Source organism: Trematomus bernacchii, unplaced genomic scaffold (assembly GCF_902827165.1).
Source record: "Trematomus bernacchii unplaced genomic scaffold, fTreBer1.1, whole genome shotgun sequence".
Taxonomy (NCBI): domain Eukaryota; kingdom Metazoa; phylum Chordata; class Actinopteri; order Perciformes; family Nototheniidae; genus Trematomus; species Trematomus bernacchii.
In genome coordinates, this window is record NW_022987656.1 from 7,193,364 (window position 1) to 7,215,803 (window position 22,440).

The 22,440-nt window shown below is 43.0% G+C and overlaps 1 protein-coding gene across 2 annotated transcripts in view; it reads right to left on the reverse strand.

Moving 5' to 3' along the window:
* Positions 1-3,660: 3,660 nt before the first annotated feature.
* atp10d (ATPase phospholipid transporting 10D) overlaps positions 3,661-22,440 on the reverse strand; it is a 43,463-nt gene continuing 24,683 nt past the window's right edge. For both annotated transcript variants that reach the window (XM_034135308.1, XM_034135309.1), the window contains 16 exons: positions 22,008-22,120; positions 20,663-20,915; positions 19,320-19,510; positions 18,377-18,568; positions 17,058-17,727; positions 16,867-16,973; positions 16,463-16,589; positions 15,615-15,799; positions 14,463-14,748; positions 13,249-13,325; positions 8,261-8,386; positions 6,015-6,206; positions 5,637-5,717; positions 4,741-4,845; positions 4,448-4,635; positions 3,661-3,920 (listed from right to left, as the gene is read on the reverse strand). In XM_034135308.1, the coding sequence (XP_033991199.1) occupies positions 3,731-3,920; positions 4,448-4,635; positions 4,741-4,845; positions 5,637-5,717; positions 6,015-6,206; positions 8,261-8,386; positions 13,249-13,325; positions 14,463-14,748; positions 15,615-15,799; positions 16,463-16,589; positions 16,867-16,973; positions 17,058-17,727; positions 18,377-18,568; positions 19,320-19,510; positions 20,663-20,915; positions 22,008-22,120 (3,083 nt within the window). In that variant the 3' untranslated portion in view covers positions 3,661-3,730. The remainder of the gene's footprint in view (positions 3,921-4,447; positions 4,636-4,740; positions 4,846-5,636; positions 5,718-6,014; positions 6,207-8,260; positions 8,387-13,248; positions 13,326-14,462; positions 14,749-15,614; positions 15,800-16,462; positions 16,590-16,866; positions 16,974-17,057; positions 17,728-18,376; positions 18,569-19,319; positions 19,511-20,662; positions 20,916-22,007; positions 22,121-22,440) is intronic.

Genomic DNA, 22,440 nt, shown 5'->3' on the forward strand with positions numbered 1-22,440 from the left:
AGTAAGAAAAAGGTTGATAAACGCTGTGAGAATGGGTCTGCAGAGAGAATTTTGCCGCGATCCCAACGGTCTGTTATCAGCCTGCAGCCAGGGAGGAGAAATCAGCAGAGCTGCCTGCACACTGTGTGTGTGTGTGAGGAAGTCCGTGGATTGGTCAATTTGGACCAATCAGCGGGGGCTTAACGTAACGGCTCCGTGGACGTAACGTAACGGCTCCACGGATTGGTCCATTTCGTTCCGGGTACGGGGTTACGTCACCCCGTCCCGGAAGAATAAAATGGACAATGACGTATCTCCAACGAGGCGTTTTGGGGAGGTATTTTCTGTGTTAGAGTTTTACTCGCTACAGGGTGTACTTTGAGGGTTTTGACTCTGCACACCGTTTACATGCATAAAAACCTTCATAACACACAAGGGGACGGGTAATAACCGGAAAAGCATGACATGGGACATTTAACTTATAGATTGATTGGCCATCCTGGGGCCAGTTATTTTATTAGAGGGGCACATTTGAGCTGGAAAAAATATACATTTTTAGTTTAGTTCAGTTAAAGAATTGGTGTAAATAACTCAGGTCAACTTTTTTAATAAATTACAATTATAAAAACTAAACTAAACACATTACCACATCTTTGGCACTATCTTTGCCGCAATGCTATCAAAGATGGTATTACCAAAGATTATTTTGGAGGGGGGCCACAGGGGGGTCACAGCTTTTACAGGGGCACTGGCCCCTGTTGGCCCCCTCACCGATGCCTCTAACCAAGTAACCAAGTGCCTATCACTCTCAGGTTTTAGGTAATTAGCATACCATCCACACCTGTGGGTGAGACATGCACACTGTGTACGCTGCACACCCACACACTAACTTAGTGATAGTTATTGTTGCTTTTTGTGTGCGTGACTTGTCTTATTCTCCTGCTCAGATCATCACCTGCCACCCTCTGCAGGTCCTCCATCATCATCATTCCCTCCCTCCTGAACACAATGTCACGTCTCCACTCTCTACAAAGATTACAATAAAACACATTTCCTTCTTTAACTTCAATCCTCTGTGACTGCATATGGGTCCTCGATTCTCTGGTTACAACAAAAAGATGTCATGTTGATGTGTGAATTCATCCAAAAGTGCTTTTATATCATTGATCACTTGCTGATATTAAATGTTAAACATAAAAACGCAATCAAATGTGAATATTACATTTTACATGTGGTGAATTGGACTCCACATGTGCCTCTATCATGTGAATGTATAAAAATAAGTCTACACGTAAATTACAAACAAAAAGGGTTGACAAGGGTACTAGAATCTGAATAACTTTTATCGCATTGTCTGAAACAGCATTTACAGTCACTGCAAATGTATATCATACATCCAATAGAACAATTTACAAAATATAAAAATCAATGCACTTTAGTAAAAACATTCCCATGTGAAAGTATTGCATCAACTTTAAGGCTTCATGGTTTCACCTTGGGTTACTTTTACAAAGATGTGCATAAAGTCAGGCTGCAGCAACACGACTACATAAAACTCATGAGGCTTACCAGGAGTGTCAGGTTGATTTTCTTCATTTGGTTGAAAGTTATTTAATCTAAAATGGTCTTTGTTCGAATTGAGAAATTATAGCATTTCATATAAAATGTACAATAGCCCTGTCAAATCTCACATGACTGTCTAATGTCTTGCACCTTACATCAGTAATAACCTTTTGACATTATACAGATGTTGATGTATAATTCCAGGAATCAACCAGTTTCCACCATTACTAATTCTAACACAATATCTGACAACAAATCTGTGGTGCAATCCATCACACTGTACATCCAGACTGAATTTATTTCAAATGAATTCAAATGAACTGCAAAAAAACAAAAACAATGAAGAAATGCAACAATATCTCCAACAATGTAAAACTGCATTTGAAAACAGTATGAAAAAAGTAAACATGATTTGTTCGTCTCTAGAGGTTAAACACAACATAACTTACCCTGCCCTTTAAAAATGAATCACTGTATTTCTTGCAACCTTGTTAGCATGTTTAACTGCAGTTAGGGTGTAAATAAACCACACTATTTCAATACAGGTTGAAATATTACAAATATAAAACTAAAGTAAGGGAGCTGTTGTTTGAAGAAACACAGTGTTCTATTTCTATATGCAGGGCCGCCCCTGGCCAACTTGTGTCCCCACGCAAAGTTATATGATGAGGCCCTCTGTGTCGCGAGCATCGACGCGAGCCCCCTCCGCGAGGTGAGGCCCCACACAGTCTGCGTGATCTGCCTGTAGGGAGGGGCGGCCCTTACTATATGAATTTACCAACAGGTAAGTTTGAATGTTTTAAAGAAAAATTTGAAAAATATAGTGAGTGCCCGAGGATGACAACATAACAGACAATTATGATGTGACATGATATAGCCTGTAGACAATATGGCTATGAAACTAAATTAAATAAAATGTAGGCTATTGCTAAAGTTAGCTAAAGTTGAGAAAACGTAAGCTAGGTAGCAAGCTATTGAAATAAATTAGAAAATGTAGACGATTGCTAACGTTATCAAAAGTTGAGAAAATGTAAGCTAGCAAGCTATTACTAGAAATAAGAAAATGTAGGCTACTGCGAACTTTAGCTAATTTTGAGAAAATGTATGCCAGCTAGAGAGCTAACTAGCTTACTGTTGGTTAAACAGTATGGCAAAAAAGGTATCTTTCACACATTCACTGCGCTTGGTACTCTGTTGCTCAAAGAGTGAGCCGCTATGAATATCCCAAAGTACATTCCAACAGCGCTGTCCAATGTTTTACTTTGAACCAGAGTGTACATGGGCCCTTGGAGTATTTACGAATGCAGCCTTAAAGAGGAAGAACACGTGTTTTGGTTGACAGCAGTTAGTTGGATTTTCGATTTTATCAAATTTGTATAGTTTAAGAACGTAGACACACAGCTAACTTTAGCCACATGCTACCTGCGCACCACCAAAATGCAATGAGAAACTAAACACAAAGTCGGTTATCTATAGCAGCGGCTTAAGTGCCAGATTTTCCTCTCAGCAGTTGATTGAACAGAGCTCCAATAAATATTCAACTTAGATTCATAGGGGGACACACATAGCACTCCACTGGGATGCTAGTGCTGTGTGTTAAAATGTCAACCAGTATGATAGCATTATCAGTGCCATCTGTTAAAAAATAAATTAAATCTCATTACAGCTAAATTCTGATTCATAGGCCAGATCAAATTTGTTCACAGTTGTTCATTTCTCATTCTATAACTCAGTTATCTGAAACATATACAGCTAAACAGTGATTTGACTCATATCATACATTCTGATTCTGATTCTGATTACTGCGCATGCATTTAGTGAACTCTGCATACCACATCTGAATAAGAAACGAAAGAAACACTGTGTCATATTTATTATATATGACAAAGTGTGAAGTTTGGTCAAACTCATTTATGAAAAATGTCGGAAGATTCATGATTTGACATGATGTCATGGTTCACAGATTGTCTTCAATAAAGCTTGGTGAGATATTAGTGGAGGTCACATGATTATCATTACATCCAGCATGTCTTCTGAACTGTCAGCTCTGTCTACCTGTGTGTGTGTGTGTGTGTGTGTGTGTGTGTGTGTGTGTGTGTGTGTGTGTGTGTGTGTGTGTGTGTGTGTGTGTGTGTGTGTGTGTGTGTGTGTGTGTGTGTGTGTGTGTGTGTGTGTGTGTGTGTGTGTGTCAGGACACTGTGTCTGAGCAGGGCTCCAGGCCCGGGTTGTCTGCACACACTGGCAGCCTGTTTTTGGGCCGGCTCTGATTCCAGCGCTGCATTTTCCTCCGGTAATTCTCAGAATCCTCTCTGTCCGTCTGAGCTGATTTCAGAACAGCGGAGGGGTGTAAAGTGTTGAACAGAGCTCGGAACAGCAGCCTGCAGAGGAGAAGTGGACCGACAGGGTCAGTGATCGGCTCATTTGAGCTCATCACAGGTATATTACGATATGAAGAAAGATTGAATATATGTTGGATTCATTTTATGGCTTTGCAGTAGTGTCAGAGGAGGGGAGACAAAGTAAGGTCAAACAGCACAAAAACTAAAAGAATGCTATTATGGTATACATAATATACAGTACATTGCATTTCATATAGAGTGGTGCAGGAATGAGTCCTAAAAGATTTGTTGCGTGTTTGGTTACCTGCCTGAAATAAAGGCTGTGGTTCACATAAGGTTAAGAGAGTTTCAAAAAAAATGTCCGACATAAAATAGATAAGTTAATACCCCACCAGAGAATTAAAAAAATGGTGGTCAACAAGTGACTAAATGACTGCACTTTAGCTGTCTTTAACTTAGCGATGCTGAAGTGAAGTGACGTTAATATGTGGAGTCTTGACCTGTCGAGACGTATTCAGTCTTCAGTGTGTAGTGTTTGATGGTGTGTTTATGTGCAGTGTGTGTACCTGGGTATCAGCGCTGTCACAGTGGTAAGGGCACATATGATGTAGAAAAGTGGGTCAGACATTTGGAGTGTTTCCACCCCCAGAGGGTTTGTGGGGGGGCTGCAGGTCACACAGAACAAACCGAAGAGCACCACGAAGCCGAAGTAGGAGGCAGCGCTGAGCAGCAACACCAGCGCATGGATCCACGTCTGCAACACACACACCTAATGTCACACACTTCCATTCTTTGCTTTCCTTACAGAACAACCAAACAATGAATGACTGGAGTGGCTGACAGCTGTAGAGTGTCTGACCAGGGTGGGGCTCTCGATGACTTGGTGCAGCAGGATGATGAGGAGGGCGGAGGCGTTGATGGGAGAGCCGAAGGAGAGCACACTGATGCTTGACCCTGCAAAGGCCTGAAAATCACAACACTTGGGTTATTACTACGAGATATCAAATTTGATGCCATCATATTCTTTTTTTGATAGTAATAACAAGCCTTCCTATTAGCAGTGTGGAGGACCAGTACACAGAAGAAGAGCATGTCTCATACGGGGTAATTCCCTTAGTACACTGCAATGTGAACACTTGTGCAGTGTGTGAATCTAGACCGTGTAGCCTTGTCTTAAAATACACACGGATGCTGTGCCCTCATTGGAAGTGTCAACTAAACTTTTTGACTGTTATGAGTGCACATTTCGGGTACTCATAGTTCACTTTGCAATGGTATGAACCTATGCACTCAAATCAGCACATGTAAGTACATTAATACCCGAATAGAGACACAGCTAGAGACTTTGACAGGCAGCTAAATGACCAGGGGTCTCATTAAAAAATATCTTTTACAATTAAACTATGCTTACAGTCATGGCTTATAAGCACAATCAACACTGCAGGTTTAAATATCTATGAGGTATAGGTGTGATGTGAAGCAAAATTAATTGTGTGATTTGTCATTATTCACCCCACCACCTCACTCTCTGCTTTAAAAACAAGTGTACAAATGGGTTATTATTTCTTTTACACTGTAGGAGCGCACATTTTCCTGTCAAGTTTGTTTTTATTAATGACAACGTTTGAGTCGGAAGTTGCGTACTGTTCCTACGCAGGGGTTATAACCTCTGCGTAGGAGACCCCTGCCGACCATGTAAAGAGCGGCAAAGGAAGTAAATATTTGACATGTCAGGAGGGTTGACATTGTACTTACACAGTAAGACACAAAGAAGCAGACGAGGCTTTGGTAAAAGGCATCCAGGACTGTGATCCAGAACATGTGGGGAACAGAGACCTGCAGAGAAACACAACATGGGTTTGAAACAGAGCATATTTTCTGCAATGTTCCAAAATCTAAAGGAAAAATCCCATTGCTTTTTGTTGAGGGAACTTCTGGTCTGACCTACAAAAATACATCAACACAGCACCAATGTACTAGATTTCTGAGAAGCCATCAATATAAGGTTAACCGGGTGCGCCCATAACAGGTCATTAATGTGGAGATCACTCTGCTCTCTTTCAGTTCTAAGGACAACTGAGTTATTGTAGGAAAACATTTTATTAAACAGTTGTTGTTTGTGTGTTCAGTCACCTTGGAGGCGTGGTAGAGCTGGGGCAGCTGCATCAGTGTGTGTGCGGCAGTGTGTCGGTCCAGCACGCCGCAGAGGAGAGGAGGCACGGAGGTGAAGAGCAGGTTGAAGAGGATGAGCACCCAGGCGTTGGTCATCACGCTCCCAGAGAAACCACAGAAGAACTGATACCAGAACAGCAGATTCACAAACATCTGCAACGCACATGTAAATGATATGAATGAGGAGTTGATTAGAGTTAACATGGTTTACAAGCAGAACCAGGGTTGGGAGGGTTACTTTGTAAATGTAATGAGTGCCTGAATACTGAATACATGGCTCTGAAAGTAATCAGATTCCAAATACAGTTACCTGTCTTAAAAAAGTAACATATTCAGATTACTTTTAGAATTCTTTTGGAATACTTTCTTTTTCCCTAACAGATGGTGGGTATGTTTTGGTGAACAGGAGACACTTGTTTACTGTTTTAATGGCTTATCAAGAGCACAACTGAAACACGACATCTTGGTGTCATTCTGGACAGCTCCCTCTCATTTGCACCCAAAAAACATCACCCGGACTGCATTCTTCTCCAGACTCCGCCCTGTCTCAGCACTGAAGTCCTGGTTCATGCATTCGTCACATCCCGTATTGACTATTGTAATACCATGCTCTCAGGCCTTCAAACTTCAAACCATTCAGAACTCTGCTGCCCGGATCGTCACCCACACCAAATCCTCTGACCACATCACCCCCAAAAGACTTCCAAACCCTCCTGCTCACATTCAAAGCCCTCCACAACCTGGCCCCCACCTATCTAGCTGACCTCCTACACCCCCTCTCGCTCCCTCCGCTCCTCCTCTGCTGGCCTGCTAACTGTCCCCACCCCACGCCTCAAAACCCACCTGTTCAGATCAGCCTACTCACTGTAGTGCTACATGTCTCCTGTTTCCCAACATGTTCCCTGTTATAGTCCTTTTGTACCGTCTTAAACCTTTCCTCAGAATATTTGATTAATTGTAAGGTGTCCTTGGGTGCTTTGAAAGGCGCCTCTAAATAGAATGAGTTATTATTATTATTAATTATTATTATTATTATTATTATTATTATCTGAAACGATGTAATAACTTTTTCCAGTCACTTGCCCCATGCATTCAGCAGCAACAGGCCATTCACTTTGATTTGATCCAGTTATGAAATGTCATCATTTCAACAATAAATGCTACATAAACGTTATCTTGCACGTTTTATCGAACCATCTCCGTTTCTAACTTTCAATATATTTTAAAAGAGATCTCTCTCTCTCTCTCATCTGCGTGCGGGGGCGGGGCCTCACAGACACGCTGCATCTCTCTCTCTCTCTCTCTCTCTCTCTTGATTTTTGTATTCTGATTACGTAACACCGTTACATGTATTCCGTTACAACCCAACCCTGAGCAGAACACATATCACACTGTATGAGTTGGGTCTCATATTGGTAGAAATGTGTCAAACTACACAATTTGAGATTCAAGCATGTAAAGGAAAAAATAACAAAAAAATCCACCAGCGTTTAGTCAAGAGAGCTGTCACATAACAAATAGCCAGTCAAACAGGTAAAATACTGAGAAATAGATCACGAGAAGGTAGTTTAAAGGTCACCTATTATGCAAAATCCACTTTTTCATTTCTTTTATACATAAATATGTGTCCCCTCTGTGTTAATAGATTGTGCACGTTTCAGGAAAAAAGATTCTCTCTCTTTTTTTCCTGATCCATCTATATAAAAACCTGTTTGAAAATGAGCTGATCAGATTTCGGTCACTTTGTGATGTCACAATGTTTTTTGTCTTGTGTAACCATTAGCCAATAACCAACCAAGGTAACCCCCGCCCATCTTATCACCTGAATCTCCTCCTAGAGCACCATTGTGTTCTTTTTAAACCAATCATCTCTCAGAGGGGCGTGGCCAGCAGCAGCTCATTAGCATTTAAAGCTACAGACACAGAATCAGCACTTTTGGAACAGCGCTGAAACAGAGGGGATTATGGGACGCTGCAATGATCTGTTTGGTGTTTCAGCCAATCACTTCAGAGACATGTTTTGTATATATATGAGACATATAATATAGTGTTGAAAAAGAGTATAATAGGTGACCTTTAAATCATGCGAGTAAAATATTTGGATTGTTCATATCCAGTATTTCTGAGAATAGAGTTATTGTGCAACTTCCCCACTGTTAGTCTCTTAACCAGTCTTAAAAAACATGACTTCTGAAAATAACTCGTACCACATTCTTGTAGATGAAGTAGAGGATCATGTTTGCGAGTCGAGCGTAGCACCAGTGACCGTGGACCAGCAGCAGCTTCCTCAGGTGTTTGAACCTGGAGATCGCGAAGTCACTGGACATCACCGCCTGGGGAACGACACACAGAGACAAAATATTACCCAAACAAACATGCTCTAGCTGCTTCTTTTCATACAGCTGTCGGTGACTCCAATTCAAAAATGATTATGGTTGTTTTAGGGTAGGGAAACAGGGATGACAGTAAGGGGGGGCATCATGACATTTGGTGTGTGTTATTGTCTCCTTCCTGCATTTATGTGTACTGAGTTTGGGGGGCTCTAGCTTCTATCTTTGATATAGCTGTCATGGATAGCCATAATAATTCCCTTAGATCTTAGATCAGCTAACTCCCTTGGAATTGGACGGTTTTATTGTTTTGCGATCTTTATCTTATTCCGTTTTGTAATATGTGTTACTCTTATTGATTTTTACTCATTGTTATTGTTTAACTGTACCTTATCTTGCTCTGTAAAGCACTATAGGATGCATCATGCATGGAAGGTGCTAAATAAACAAAGTTATTGTTAAAAAAAAAGGGATGATCCTCACATAACTCAGGAATGTGAAGTGGTGCTGACATGAAAGTTGATGTCTATAATTGTCTTTTCCCTCTGCTTATGTGAAGCAAGTTTTAAGTTGTTATCTTTTTCATTTGATATATCAGTCATTGGGTTAGGGTTAGAGTGTAGGGTTGATAACCGGGAAAAAGGGACTACCTAAATCTGAAGTTACCTACTGTAACTCCAGTTTCTATGAGTATAGGCGTAGCCCTCTAAGGCTATCGCTATTGGGTAATCCCCCTGCGCACCCGCGCAGCACTGAAAACACTTGTAGTCCACGCCCACCTGTGAGGTGGGCCCCACCCTCGGGCTCCCTTCCGGTATAAATAGGAAGGAGGCCCGACAATCTGTTCCCACACAAACAGCTTTTCTTCAGCTATTCGTGGAGCCAGTGGGGCCCAGAACTTAGAGGGCTACGCCAATACTCATAGAAGCTGGAGTTACAGTAGGTAACTTCAGTTCTATTTCGTATATATGGCTTTGCCCTCTAAGGCTATCGCTATTGGGTTAAGGGCGAAGCAGGATGTAGTCTGCGCCCCACTGGGTCCGCCCGGTACTAGAAGCACAGACACACCTGCTCAGATAATAACCCATGCCTATTGCGCCATGTGAATGGCGCATCACAGTCCCTGGAATATAGCATAACATGAATATTTTCCATGAGGGGACGAAGGCTGGGAACAATACAACCCTGCCGCTGTGAAAAAGTAGAGACGAAGGTCACACTTTGCCCAGCGATAAAAGAGGGGGAACAAGGGCAGCTCTCTGCGTGCAGACAGGCAGGAGAGCGCACAGCTGGATCCCTAACATCACTCACTCTGACAGGACACTCAGCACAGGGTGTGTCAGAGAGGAATGGGAGACATCCCTCAAATAAAATTGAATAAACGAACAGGGGGAAGACCAAGATGCAGCAATGCAAATGTCTTACAGTGGCGGAGCTGGGGGGTGGCTGAATCCTGGCCACCCTATTGGCCACCCCAAACACCCTCACCACGGGGGCCCAAAGAATTTTAGAACATTAAGAAAAAAAATGTTAAGTAACCTTTCATCATTAATCAATAATTAACATTAATATAACGTTATATTGATAATGTACTCACTAAACTTACAATTCATTTAACTTATTTTCTTCCAAAAGTTAATTATCCAAAGCCTCTGTACACCCCCTTCTATTTACATGTAATGGTTTGGTCCCGCCTCTGCCTCCAAACGGCACTTTCTAGCAGAGAGTAAGAACATGTGAGTAGGGATGCTAGTACTTACGTGTGTGCCATGTCTCAACGACTCACAAAGTCAGGCTTTCAAAAAGAAAAGAAAGGAGAGAAAGACAGAGAGAGGGACTAAAGGGCGACAGTATGTCACCCAGTTTTTCAAGAGAAAAGGTGGGTGTGGTCCATGAGTGGTGGAAATGTGTCTGTTAGCTAAGCGTAGTCCATTGTAAATAATAATTTTTATGTTGTTTTTTTTACTAAGCTGACATTAAGTACTGTTAATATCTATAAAGAAAATGCAGAGGTTTTTAATTTCACTGCGCTTTTACAAGCGTACCTGACATTTAACAAATGCAGGTACATCTTCAGCAGCTATTCATACTAAACCAGTTGTCCCTCCCCTGGTGCCAGGACCAACAGATCCATCTCTAGGCTCAGCAGCCCTGTCCCCCCATAATGCTGAACCTGAACCAGCTTTTCTCCCAACTGAAGGAGGTGAGCAGCATTGTGTTGAATGACACTTAACATATCTGAAGGGAGACTGGAATACAATATATATATATATATATATATATATATATATCAAAACAAAAAGCTAACATCTCATTTCAATTATACATTTCAGACACAGTATTTTCCCACATATTGAAGTTATATTTATTTGGATTGATGCATTCATGTTGAGAATGTTCCATTCAAAAATGTTATTATTAAAAAGGCATTTACACCATAAAAGATGACTATTGAGATATATTGTCAGGAATGTTAGTCTTATATGTATGGCCAGAGGGCAGGACCTATAAACACATTTACTACATAAACATGGTGGGCATTTCCACCATGGCGCGGAGTGCGGTTTAAGCGTGCCGTGTCGTGCCGGGCCCGTTTTTGGTTGCGCTTCCACTAGGCCTAGTTCCGGCCCGGGGGTACTTTTTCACCTCTTTTCTGGCCCGACAAAATCGTGTATCTATCGTGGCCAACAAACAGGGCCGAGTCAGGCTGAGTTTGCTAAACTAGAGAGAGAATCGCTGGCAAGGGGGCTACAACTACAACAAGATGAACATATTTGACCGTGATTTAATTGTAATACACGTTTCAAAATGATGCCGAAGTAACAACATACTGATACCGGTTAGTAAAAACCATGAATTAATGCTTTGACAAGTCTGCAGACAGACGGCAGGCGAAAAACCTTTTAAAATGCGTGTTTTCTAAATGGAGATTGGCTAAGCTAACGCAGTATATGCTCCGACCGTCCACACTCACAACAACGGCCTATACAGACATAAATAAAGCAGCGACTGTATTCACCATGACACAGGCAGTCTGTGGTTTGTACTTGTTTAACTTTTGTCTAGTTTCTGAACAGATATGAGGAGCTGTGAGCTCTGAGTGCTAACAGCTAACGGCTGTGTTGTTTTTCTGGGGTTCTCATTGAAGATGACGTCACGGCTCCGCCTACACTGCGTTACTATAGTAACTACCCCAGTTCCTAAACTGTAATGGAAGCGCAGCATGAAGTGAGCCGGCACTAACAAGGCCCAACGCGGCCTAGCAGTACCGAGCGAGGCCGAGGCCGACCGTGTGGTGGAAATGCGCCATAATAGGCTGAACAAAAGGACCTTTTGACTATGTAAATGTAGTCTTTTAAAAAAACTAAAACATTTACTGACTTTTTTGGATAGCTTAAAGTAATGTTGTAAAATTACAACCGGGGGCCTTACAGGGTTAAGGGCTATTGTTTATTGTTATTTACTTTAAGATGTTTATTCTTAACCAATAATTTAATTAAAAAACTTTTATGGTGTAAATGCCTTTTTAATAATAACATTTTTGAATGGAACATTCTCAACACGAATGCAACACGGCGCGTACACGCTCAGGGGATGAGTAGTGGTGTGTGCAGTGCTGTCCACACGAGGCGTTATAACGGCACTCGTGGGCTTATTATGACCGTGTGTAGGAGGTATATCTGGGACAGAGGAATGCCGCGAGCTCTGCAGTTTATTAACAGATAGGTTCAAAACAGCAGGCTTCTGCAGCGAGCCCTGCTGGCTACTAACCGACAGGTCAGCAGATGGCAGGGAAGCGCGGCCAGACTGGGTCACTCCTGACGGTCTGTACCCGGGAGAAACACTCCTGCCACCGGCAAGAGAGCTCTCCTGAGCCGGGGGAATGAGGAGACCTCTCCAGGCGGCTGCCTTTTCGATGATCTCCGGCAGTTCCTGCAGGATCCCGCCTATCGACGGCAGAGCCGTGATGGCGGAAAGAGGGACCGCGGGTCCCGCAGCCGGGCCAGGCCAGCACCGGGCTCCATCTCCGTCTCCTCCGTCCGGGGGAGAAACGGGATGGGGACACCACACGGTGATCCATGGATGGAGGCGGGGTAGGAGCCTTCCGACTCCTGCCCAGCACTCGGATCCAAGAACTCAAGGCTGGTCCACGGAGTAGGACTCTGGACTGGCCAATCATCCTCCTCGGCCGCAGTAGCGAGAGCGTCCGCTCTTCGCTGTCTGTCGGCCAGAATGAGACGGGCACAATGACAATGAGCACATGACACCCGTGCGCGTGCTCCGACCCCAGGCAGGATTCGCATTGTGAGTGCGGGTCATAACTAATTATGAACCCTGTCTGGCATGAGGAGCAAACTCTAACACAACCCTGTGTACTCATGTTTAAGGATCTTTTTCGAGGTGGCTCTTAAAAGAGCCTTTACTCTTTAGTGTCTCTACAGTGCTTCAGTACCGGGGTGCTGAAGCAAAGAGGGAGCAGATTGTCGGGCCTCCTTCCTATTTATACCGGAAGTGAGTCCGAAGGTGGGGCCCCCCTCACGGGTGGGCGTGGACTACAAGTGTTTTCAGTGCTGCGCGGGTGCGCAGGGGATTACCCAATAGCGATAGCCTTAGAGGGCGAAGCCTATACAAAATAGAATAACCTACATACACTTCACACAAGTGAGGTTAGTATCTTGCCCAAGGACATTTCTCCATGTTGACTGCAGTGGGCTAAACCCCCCATTTTCAGATCAGCACAAAAAACACCAAAGCTAGTTAGAAACTTTTTTTTAGATGTTTTATTAAATAGTAAGAAGCAGTAGATTACTGGCAGAAAGAAGCCCCCCCAAGTCTGTCATAAAGACGTAAAGTGAAGTTCTCACCTGCATCCCCTCCTGTCCAGAGATCCCGATGCCCACATCAGCCACCTGGATCATGCTCACATCATTGGCTCCATCACCTTGTTGAACCAAAAACACTCATCACATTTAGGTACGCACAAAGAATATCACATCATTTAAGATTTTATCCAGTTGGCCCCTCCTCCAGTCACTATCTAATTGAAATCTTATGTTCTGGTATTGACGGCCTGATAATATCTGACCTGACTCGTGCTTATAGCTGAGGGATAGTTTAAAATAAAGGATAAAATAGACTTTAAAGGAGAGGTGTCATGGCCATTTCCACTGATCATAATTCCATTGTTGAGGTCTACTAAAATAGATTTATATTGTGCATTTTTCAAAACTCACATTGGTTTCTCATACAGCATCTCTGTAAACTACGTGTATTCACACACGTTCCGGGTACGGCATGACATCATGCCGTACCCGGAAGAATCAAATGGACAATGACGTATCTCCAACGAGGCGTTTTGGGGAGGTATTTTCTGTGTTAGAGTTGTACTCGCTACAGGGTGTACTTTGAGGGTTTTGACTCTGCACACCGTTTACATGCATAAAAACCTTCATAACACACAAGGGGACGGGTAATAACCGGAAAAGCGTGACACCTCTCCTTTAAGGGAATCTTTCATTTACAAAGAACTAGGTTAATCTTCCCAGTGGTATTCAGAGGTGGGAAGTAACCAAGTAGATTTACTCAAGTACTGTACTTAAATACAATTTTGAGGTACTTGTACTTACTTGAGTATTTCCATTTAATGCTACTTTATACTTCTACTCCACTTAATTTAAAAGGAAACAATTATAATTGTACTCCACTACATTTGTTTTACAGCTTTAGATACTCTGAACGCAATGCATAAACTAGTGGACTAACTCTTTAAATCACAAAGAGTCAGATTATTTAAATATTTTACAAAAAGTCAATCAGAACTTTGTCTACAAGAGTAAAATGCTACTTGTTGCAACAACATTATCTAGAAATGTCACATATATAAATATATAATATGATATGCCAATGATTACTTTTACTTTTTATACTTTAAGTACATTTTGCTGATAATACTTTTGTATTTTTACTTAAGTAAGATTTTAAATGCAGGACTTTCACTTGTAATGAAGTACTTTGACAATAATGTAGTGGTACTTTTACTCAGGTAGAGCATCTGAATTCTTCTTCCACCTGTTCTTACCCACGGCCAGGGTCATGACGGCCAGCTGGTCCCGGACCAGCCGCACCACCTGGCTCTTCTGCAGCGGGGTGGACCTGCAGCAGAGCAGCGCCTTGCAGCTGCAGCTCAGCAGCAGGAAGTCCTCCTTCAGGTCCTCCTGCAGGGCCCAGTCCAGGGTCCGGCCGTCTATCACCAGGATGAAGCCCGCCCCTGCGCCTGACCGAGACTTTCCAGGATTCCCTGCTGCAGGTACCCCACTGCGATCCACTTCCAGCTGGAGCTCCAGGAGTAAAGCTGCACATGCATCCTGATGAGGGACATAAATCCATCAGTACTGTAGCATACACATAGAGTACACATATTCACTTCATTTATTTCAACAATTATGTGATGCATGACAATTTAAGTTCTTTGCCACCATTATGTTCCACATACAACATTTCATATTCTAATGTGCACCTTCAGTACGTAGAACTTAAATATTGAATGGTAATGTCTTTGCAGCATCCTTACTTTTAGATTTTGTAACTTAATGGTTGACAAAGTCCAATAGGATAAAAGTGTTACCTATTTATGTTATTTGAATGAAATGCATTGATATTTTTCTCTACAAGCAAGATCAAAACTTTTTCTTTTTAAGAGTAGTAGACATTTAAAAGCAGTAGTGAGCAAACAGATTGACAGTCGTTATTTTAGCCTCCTGTTAGCAACCCTCCAGTGACGGAGCCAATCATTATTTTGAACTACTTGATCAAATGTATTTTCTCACAGTTTTAGATTTAGTAATCGGATCATTATTTTGGGTAATCATTTTAGTTTTTAACTAAACTTGTGTTATTTTAGGGGGGGAAGAGAGGAGGTAAGATCGCTAGCTTCACATTACATTCAATTACATTTCATTTCTCTGACGCTTTTATCCAAAGCAACTTCAAATAAGGCCAATAAACCATAAAGGTACAAACTCAGGAAAAAGTGCAGATGTATTTGCTTCATAAGCCAAACCATTGTAAGAGCAGGTGCATTGGTTTCAAATGAAACAGGTATTTTTTTTAGTCTGCGACGGAAGAAATGTAGACTTTCTGCTGTTCTGATATCAATGGAGAGCTCGTGGAAGTTTGCTTTTGAGTTAGTTTTTTTATATGTTTGCTTTTAAACCCCCCCCCCACCGCTGACCTTGCTCCCACAGCTGGCTGTCAGCAGCTGGTCGTTGGGACCCAGCAGTTTGCAGGCGTAGGCGATGTTGACGGCTGTTTCCCTTTTGTCTCCAGTGAGGATCCACACTTTGATCCCAGCTCTCTGAAGAGCTTCTATCGTCTCCGGGACTTCTTCCTGCAGTCTGTCCACGATGCCTGTGCTGCCTGGACACACACACACACACACACACACACACACACACACACACACACACACACACACACAACACACACACACACCACACACACCACACACACACACCCACACACACACACACACCACACACACACACACACACATCACACACAACACACACCCACACACACACACACACACACACACACACACACCACACACACACACCCACACACACACACACACACACCACACACACACACACACACACACACACACACACACACACACACACACACACACACACACACACACACACACACACACACACACACACACACACACACACACACACACACACACAGAACTGTAAGTCACTGTAGTCCGACACATGTAAATGATTCCGGTCCTATTGTCCAGTGAAAATTATTTCCTGTCAGCACATTTTTAGGTGTATCAAAAATATGCTGAGTAGACGATACATCAACAATGGGAAGCCATTGCTCTGATGGTATAGATATATTTTTACAGTATATAAAGCCGACTGGAATTATTTGTCGTAGGATTTACAGCAGAGAGGTGCGTAATATGTTTTTGCATCATGCACAATTCTGTTGACGGGACCTGATGATGTCATTCTTTTTATAGAGTGTTCCTATCAATTATTTTCAAGCTGTGTCCGTGTCTCTCACCCAGCAGAGTGAGGCTGGTCTCCAGTCTGAGAGCAGACTCCATCAGCAGCTCCTCTCTGCTCTCTATGCTGCTCTCTGCCCGCAGCTGGCCCTTCAGCCACACCTGGTACTCCTCTTCTTCCAGAACCTACACACACACGGTTTTTTGTGACATGAATTTACCATGCTACATTAAAATGTATTCACACACAAGTGGCAACACATGTCAGTTGAGTTCAAGATTAAAATAAATGATCAATATTTCTAACCCTAGTCAATGTACTTTAGGCTTAGAAATGCTGTAATACAGTGGGCAATAAAACGTTTAAATCTCTACCCCTTAACTTCTGTTTATAGCCACAGGATTCCATTACAGTAAATAATGTGTGAGAAAATGTTTAAGATCATTTTTAATGAAGCGTTACCTTTTTGGCGATGCAGAGTGTGCGGAGGCCTTCTCTGGCATAGCTGTCTAAGTGGTTTTGGGTTTGTTCTCTGATGTGTCTGTAGATCTCCTGAGCCTCATCTGCACCTGAACACACCAGAAGGACAAGTTGCTGTTACACCTGTCGGGCAAAGACCGAGTATTTCAGCTCCCAGTCACTCGGTTAACGACCTTTTGGTGCCTCCGTCAGGTCCATGATGGCGGAGTCAGCTCCCTTGGTGTAGACCACCACCTGTCCTGTGAGCGGGTGGCGGACCACCACGGACATCTTCTTCCTGTCTGAGTCGAAGGGCAGGATGTGGAGCAGGGGGACGGACAGGGAGCCGATCCCAGGCAGATCCACCGTCAGGCTCTCTGCCGAGCGGCCCCTCAGGGTGCAGCAGTACGCCTGGGCCGCGTGGACCAGGGCCGCCTCGTCCGGACTCTCCGCCTCGTACAGCAGCTCTTCATCAGCCTCACTCTTACAATCCTCTTCTAGGGTCAAGTCCTCCGCATCCTGCCTGGCCCCGTCCGTCTTTGAATCTATGACATCATCCTTTACCTCCCTGCCAGCCCCTTCCATGACTCTAGAAGATATGTCCGGTTTAGGTCTCAGGCTGGAGGTTTCCAGGGTGCCCTCCAGGCTTGATTCTGACTCGTCCGTGGTGCGGTTACTGGAGGGGGGGAAGTCCAGCGAGCCAGTCTTCCCCCTGGCAAACATCCGGTGGGCGAGGCTGAGGGGGCTGACTTTGATCTGGGGAGGGGAGGGGATGGAGAGGGCTGAGAATGGAGAGAAGCTCAGGCGCTGGAACATCGTCTTGATTTCCTCCAGGGACTTGAGAGGGGTCTGTTCTTCACGCACCTGCAGGAAAAAGACAAAAAAGAGAATGGGATCAACTTATGAAAGAAATCTAAAACATTTCCAGGCCCCTCCCCTCACGTTCTTCCACAGCCAATCCCCAAAACAGATGAATTAACACCCATGGGCGTCATTTCCACTGGGGACAGTTTCTGTCCCCCCACTTTCAAATTGGTTTATTATTTTTTTAACTGCAAGCTGTCATCGCCACGGAAGAGCAGGACACACTGCTCTGTGGATGCGTGCACGCTACCAGGTCTCGCGTGCACTTTCTAAAAATAGCTCACTGAATGATGAGCACAACAATGAATAGAAATTGTCAATGTGGAAGACAAGTCGACAAGAGAGTACTAAAGGACAAGTCCTTAAAAAGACAGTAACTGCTGGAGGACTGGTCTACAAAGAGCGTTACTGCTAGACAACAAGTGTACAGTATGTGTGTGTTATGTACTACTCTAAGAAATCAATTACATCTGCATTTCCTCTAAAGAAGGTTTTTTCACATTTTCTTTATTGCACTCAGCAGCTAATCAGAGCATTTTCAGACAGTACTACAGGCTAAAGTGAACCAAGCCATATAAACAAGTGAAAGCCTAGTACAAGGAGTACACATTGAATCTTGATCCTAGCTGTGAAGTTAACATGTACCCACCACGTGTCGCGGCTGGCTGGCAGAGGACACCACCACGCTGTTACAGATGGCCAGAGCCAGAAAGAAGTCAGTGATGTAGGTGAGCTCCAGGCTGGAGGGGGCCCCAGAGGAGCCGTCACTCAGAGCCAGTGCAGGGGAGAGGAACCAGTTGAGCTTCCTCACCAGCTCAGGGTCCGGCAGCACCTCCTTCGCCTGAACACACACATGGGGGCAGCATGGGATCATGCATCATACTGTAGCTAGAGCATGTTTCTTGACAGGTTACAATAGAGTGCTGCAGGGATGTTGTATTATTGTCACCTGACCCAGAAGTTAGTTATCACAAGGGTTTCCTCGACAAAAAGCAATGAGATTTTTCGACAGAAGTCAATAGCTAATGTTTGGCTATATACAATACGGACTACATGACGGTTGTGTGCCTTCAAATCCCATTGCTAAGCTAAAGGCGGTATCGTATTTGGCGTCTAGTAGTCTCATTTAGCCACTTGTGAGGAACCGCCCTCCTTGTGACATCTAAAAGCTTCAGACATTGAAAAGTGTTGTATTTACTGATGTAATTTATGTAAAAATATCATGAGTTTGTATTACCCACAAACCTTATTTCAGGACACTAACCAAAAACTCATTAAAAAAAACATTGATTTCTAAACAAGAAGTGCTCAAATGCTGACAAATGTTCAGGTTTAGGACTCATTCCTGCACCACTCGATACAATGTGAACACATTGATCACATGTGAATGAGATGTCTTTTAGCATCATGTTTGCTTGTAGACATATGAAGTGGGTTAGAGGTACGTACGCGCGTGCGTGTGTGTGTGTGTGTGTGTGTGTGTGTGTGTGTGTGTGTGTGTATGCATCACTGTGTGTGTGTGTGTGTGTGTGTGTGTATGCATCACTGTGTGTGTGTGTGTGCATGCATCACTGTGTGTGTGACAGACTGACCACGCGGCTGCAGAAGGCTCTGGGCTGGCTGTGATTGATCAGCTCCTCTTCCTCCTCCTCAGCAGTGAGTGTGTGCAGAGACACGGAGCTGTGTCTGCAGCTCAGAGATCTGCTGCGGCCCGACTGCAGGGTCACCGAGCGACCGGACCCCTCCTCACTCCTCTCAGCCTCATACACCTCCAGCCTCCGAGCTAACACACACACACACACACACACACACACACACACACACACACACACACACACACACACCACACACACACACACACACACACACACACACACACACACACACACACACACACACACACACACACACACACACACACACACACACACACACACACGAGGTGTGATTGATGAGTTTAATTTGTCTGAATGATTTGTTGTGATGTCACCATCTCTTCTATCACCTGCCTCTCATGTAATTGAAGATATATGCTCGATGCATCGCAATATCTGTCTTTTTAAATATTTTGTCAGTACTAGGTATCTTAACAAAACAAAGTCAGATTTTGTTAGCTAATCTGGCGGCTGCAAAGAAAAAGAATTGCACCGCTTAAATATCCCATAATTACCTGATCATCACACACTGGATATTGTATAAGTCTGTCAGTTTTAGAGTTATCGTTTATGCTTGGTGCACAGCTGCTGATTTTGTCATTTTAATTTGATCAATATTTACGTTTCAATGCAGCTACTTTTCTTCTCTCTGTGTCCATTTTTGATAACATATATATCTTTTCTCATGCCTTTTTTGTCTTTTTACACTGAAAGCAGTTCAAACCAGCAATGGGAATGTCCTTGTCTTATTTGATACTGTATTTACATCATTTCCGATTAAACTTGAAGGCTATCTGACACACTGAAAAACAGCTGAAGTCTCCTGAAAGGACACATCCTGTATTTTACAAGTGTATTGTTTCCAAATACTCATGGTGCTGGTTGAGAACATGTTTACAGTTTGAATATGGAAGACATTTCACTTTCACTTGTTTGATTTTGCAGTGGAATTACAGAGTTAATTTTGTCCTGTCATTCACACATAGAATTACCAATAATAATCAACGATTGATTGATTTGTCATTTCAATATGTCATCCTCTGTCTCCCCCTTTCAACACTATGACTATGATTACAAGTCTAGCACACATTGTAATGATCAGAGCCTATTGGACACCTGCTTTCTTGGCGCCCTAACCCATTCCCCATATTGCCTGTCAGTTTATTGTACTAAGAATATCTCATTGTTCCTGCTGGAACTCTAATTAGGCCATTCCTCTGTCTGCAACAAAGGGGGCAAAAAGACAAAGCTTTCTAGCAGTGTATATTATGGGTTCTTACCGTTTTCCTCATGAGGATATTCCACCCCGTAGATACTACAGCGGCGGAACACCATCTTGTTCTCCGTCAGAGTTCCTGTCTTATCAGAGAACAGGTACTGGATCTGACCCAGGTCCTCTGTGATGTTCAGGGCCCGGCACTGGGTCCTAGAGTCCAGCTGCTGGTTGTACAGGGCTAGGTCATTGTGGATGAAGTAGATCTGGCCCAGTTTCACAACCTCAATGGACACGTACAGAGAAATGGGGATCAGCACCTGCAACAGAAAGGGATTAGGTGCATTTATAAAAATGGTAGCAGATTGCAAAAAGCCTGTCAGACACAATATCATTTTGATGATTTTGTAGATCATATTCCTTATCACTGATGCAATTGAGGGGTGCAGTGATGACATCTTTTTGAGGGCCGGAAAGTTAGCATGGGAAGAAAAACATTGATCATACTTCCAAGTTTTGCTTAGCAGGATAATTCTTGTTAAAAGTCCCCTTTTATACTGTTTTTCATCAATATATTATAGGTCTCAGATGTATACAGAACATGTCTCTGAAGTGTTTGGCTCCAAACACCAAACAGATCATTGCAGCATCCCATAATCCCCTCTGTTTCAGCCCTGTTTCAAAAGTGCTGATTCTCTGTCTGTTACTTCAGATGAAAATAAGAAACCCCTCCCCACGCCCCTCTGAGAGATATTTGGTTAAAAAGAACCCAATGGTGCTCTAGGAGGAGATTCAGGTGATAAGGTGGGGGGGGGGGGGGGGTTACCTTGGTTGGTGATTGGCTAATGGTCACACAAGCCAAAAAATCGTTATGATATCATAAAGTGGCCAAAATCTGATCAGCTCATTTTCAGACAGGTTTTTATATAAATGGATCAGGACAAAAAGAGAGGGGGTCTTTTTTCCTGAAACTTTCAGAATCTCTGTACACAGAGGGGACACATGTTCATGTAGAAGAGACATGAAGAAGTGCATTTTGCATGATAGGTCCCCTTTAAAGTGTCAATGCAATCTTCAGAAGTAAAAACGTTTACAGTAGCATGACTTCATGTCACCATTGCTAAGCTAAAGGCGGCTAATGTTCGACACTATGAAGTTTAGTCGTCTCATTTAGTCACTTGTGAACAACCGCTTTTATCACTAGGGTATTGACTGACATATTTTCTTTTGTAGAACAAAACGTTACAATCTCTTCAGTTTGTGTTAACCACAGACCTTATTTTTGGCATTTAACCAAAAATGTGTTTGCTGTGACCAACACATTGGAAATCAACACTTACTTGCAGCTAACAAGAGTCTTTAATAAGATTTAAAAAATGTAATTGTCTCTGGTGAAATGGTAACGTGTGTACCTGCAGCACAATGATCATAGTCCAGAAGACATAGAATCCAGCCAGGGCGGGAGAAGTCTCCGAATCCACCTCAAAGACCGGGTCTTTGAGGTTCTTTAGCCAGAGGCCGTGACCTGAAACAGCAAACACTGTGAGCAGATACAAACTGAAGCTGGTCTTTTAGTGACTGGCTTTTTTTTAAAGTGCTCCACATGTTCTTATACATTTCTCTCCAGTTAAATAAAGGCAAAATGTCTTCACGTTGCTCTAGTCACAGTTAGCATGATATTTCCTGTAGTTATAGTGAGCAAACTACGTTCATTTTCTCTACAATTAGCATCATATGTTCAATTAGTCTGTTATAGTGATCATCAAGTTAATTTTTTGCATAAATGTTAGCACAATTGTTCACATTGTATAGTATAGCTAGAATAATATGTTCACGTTTCTATAG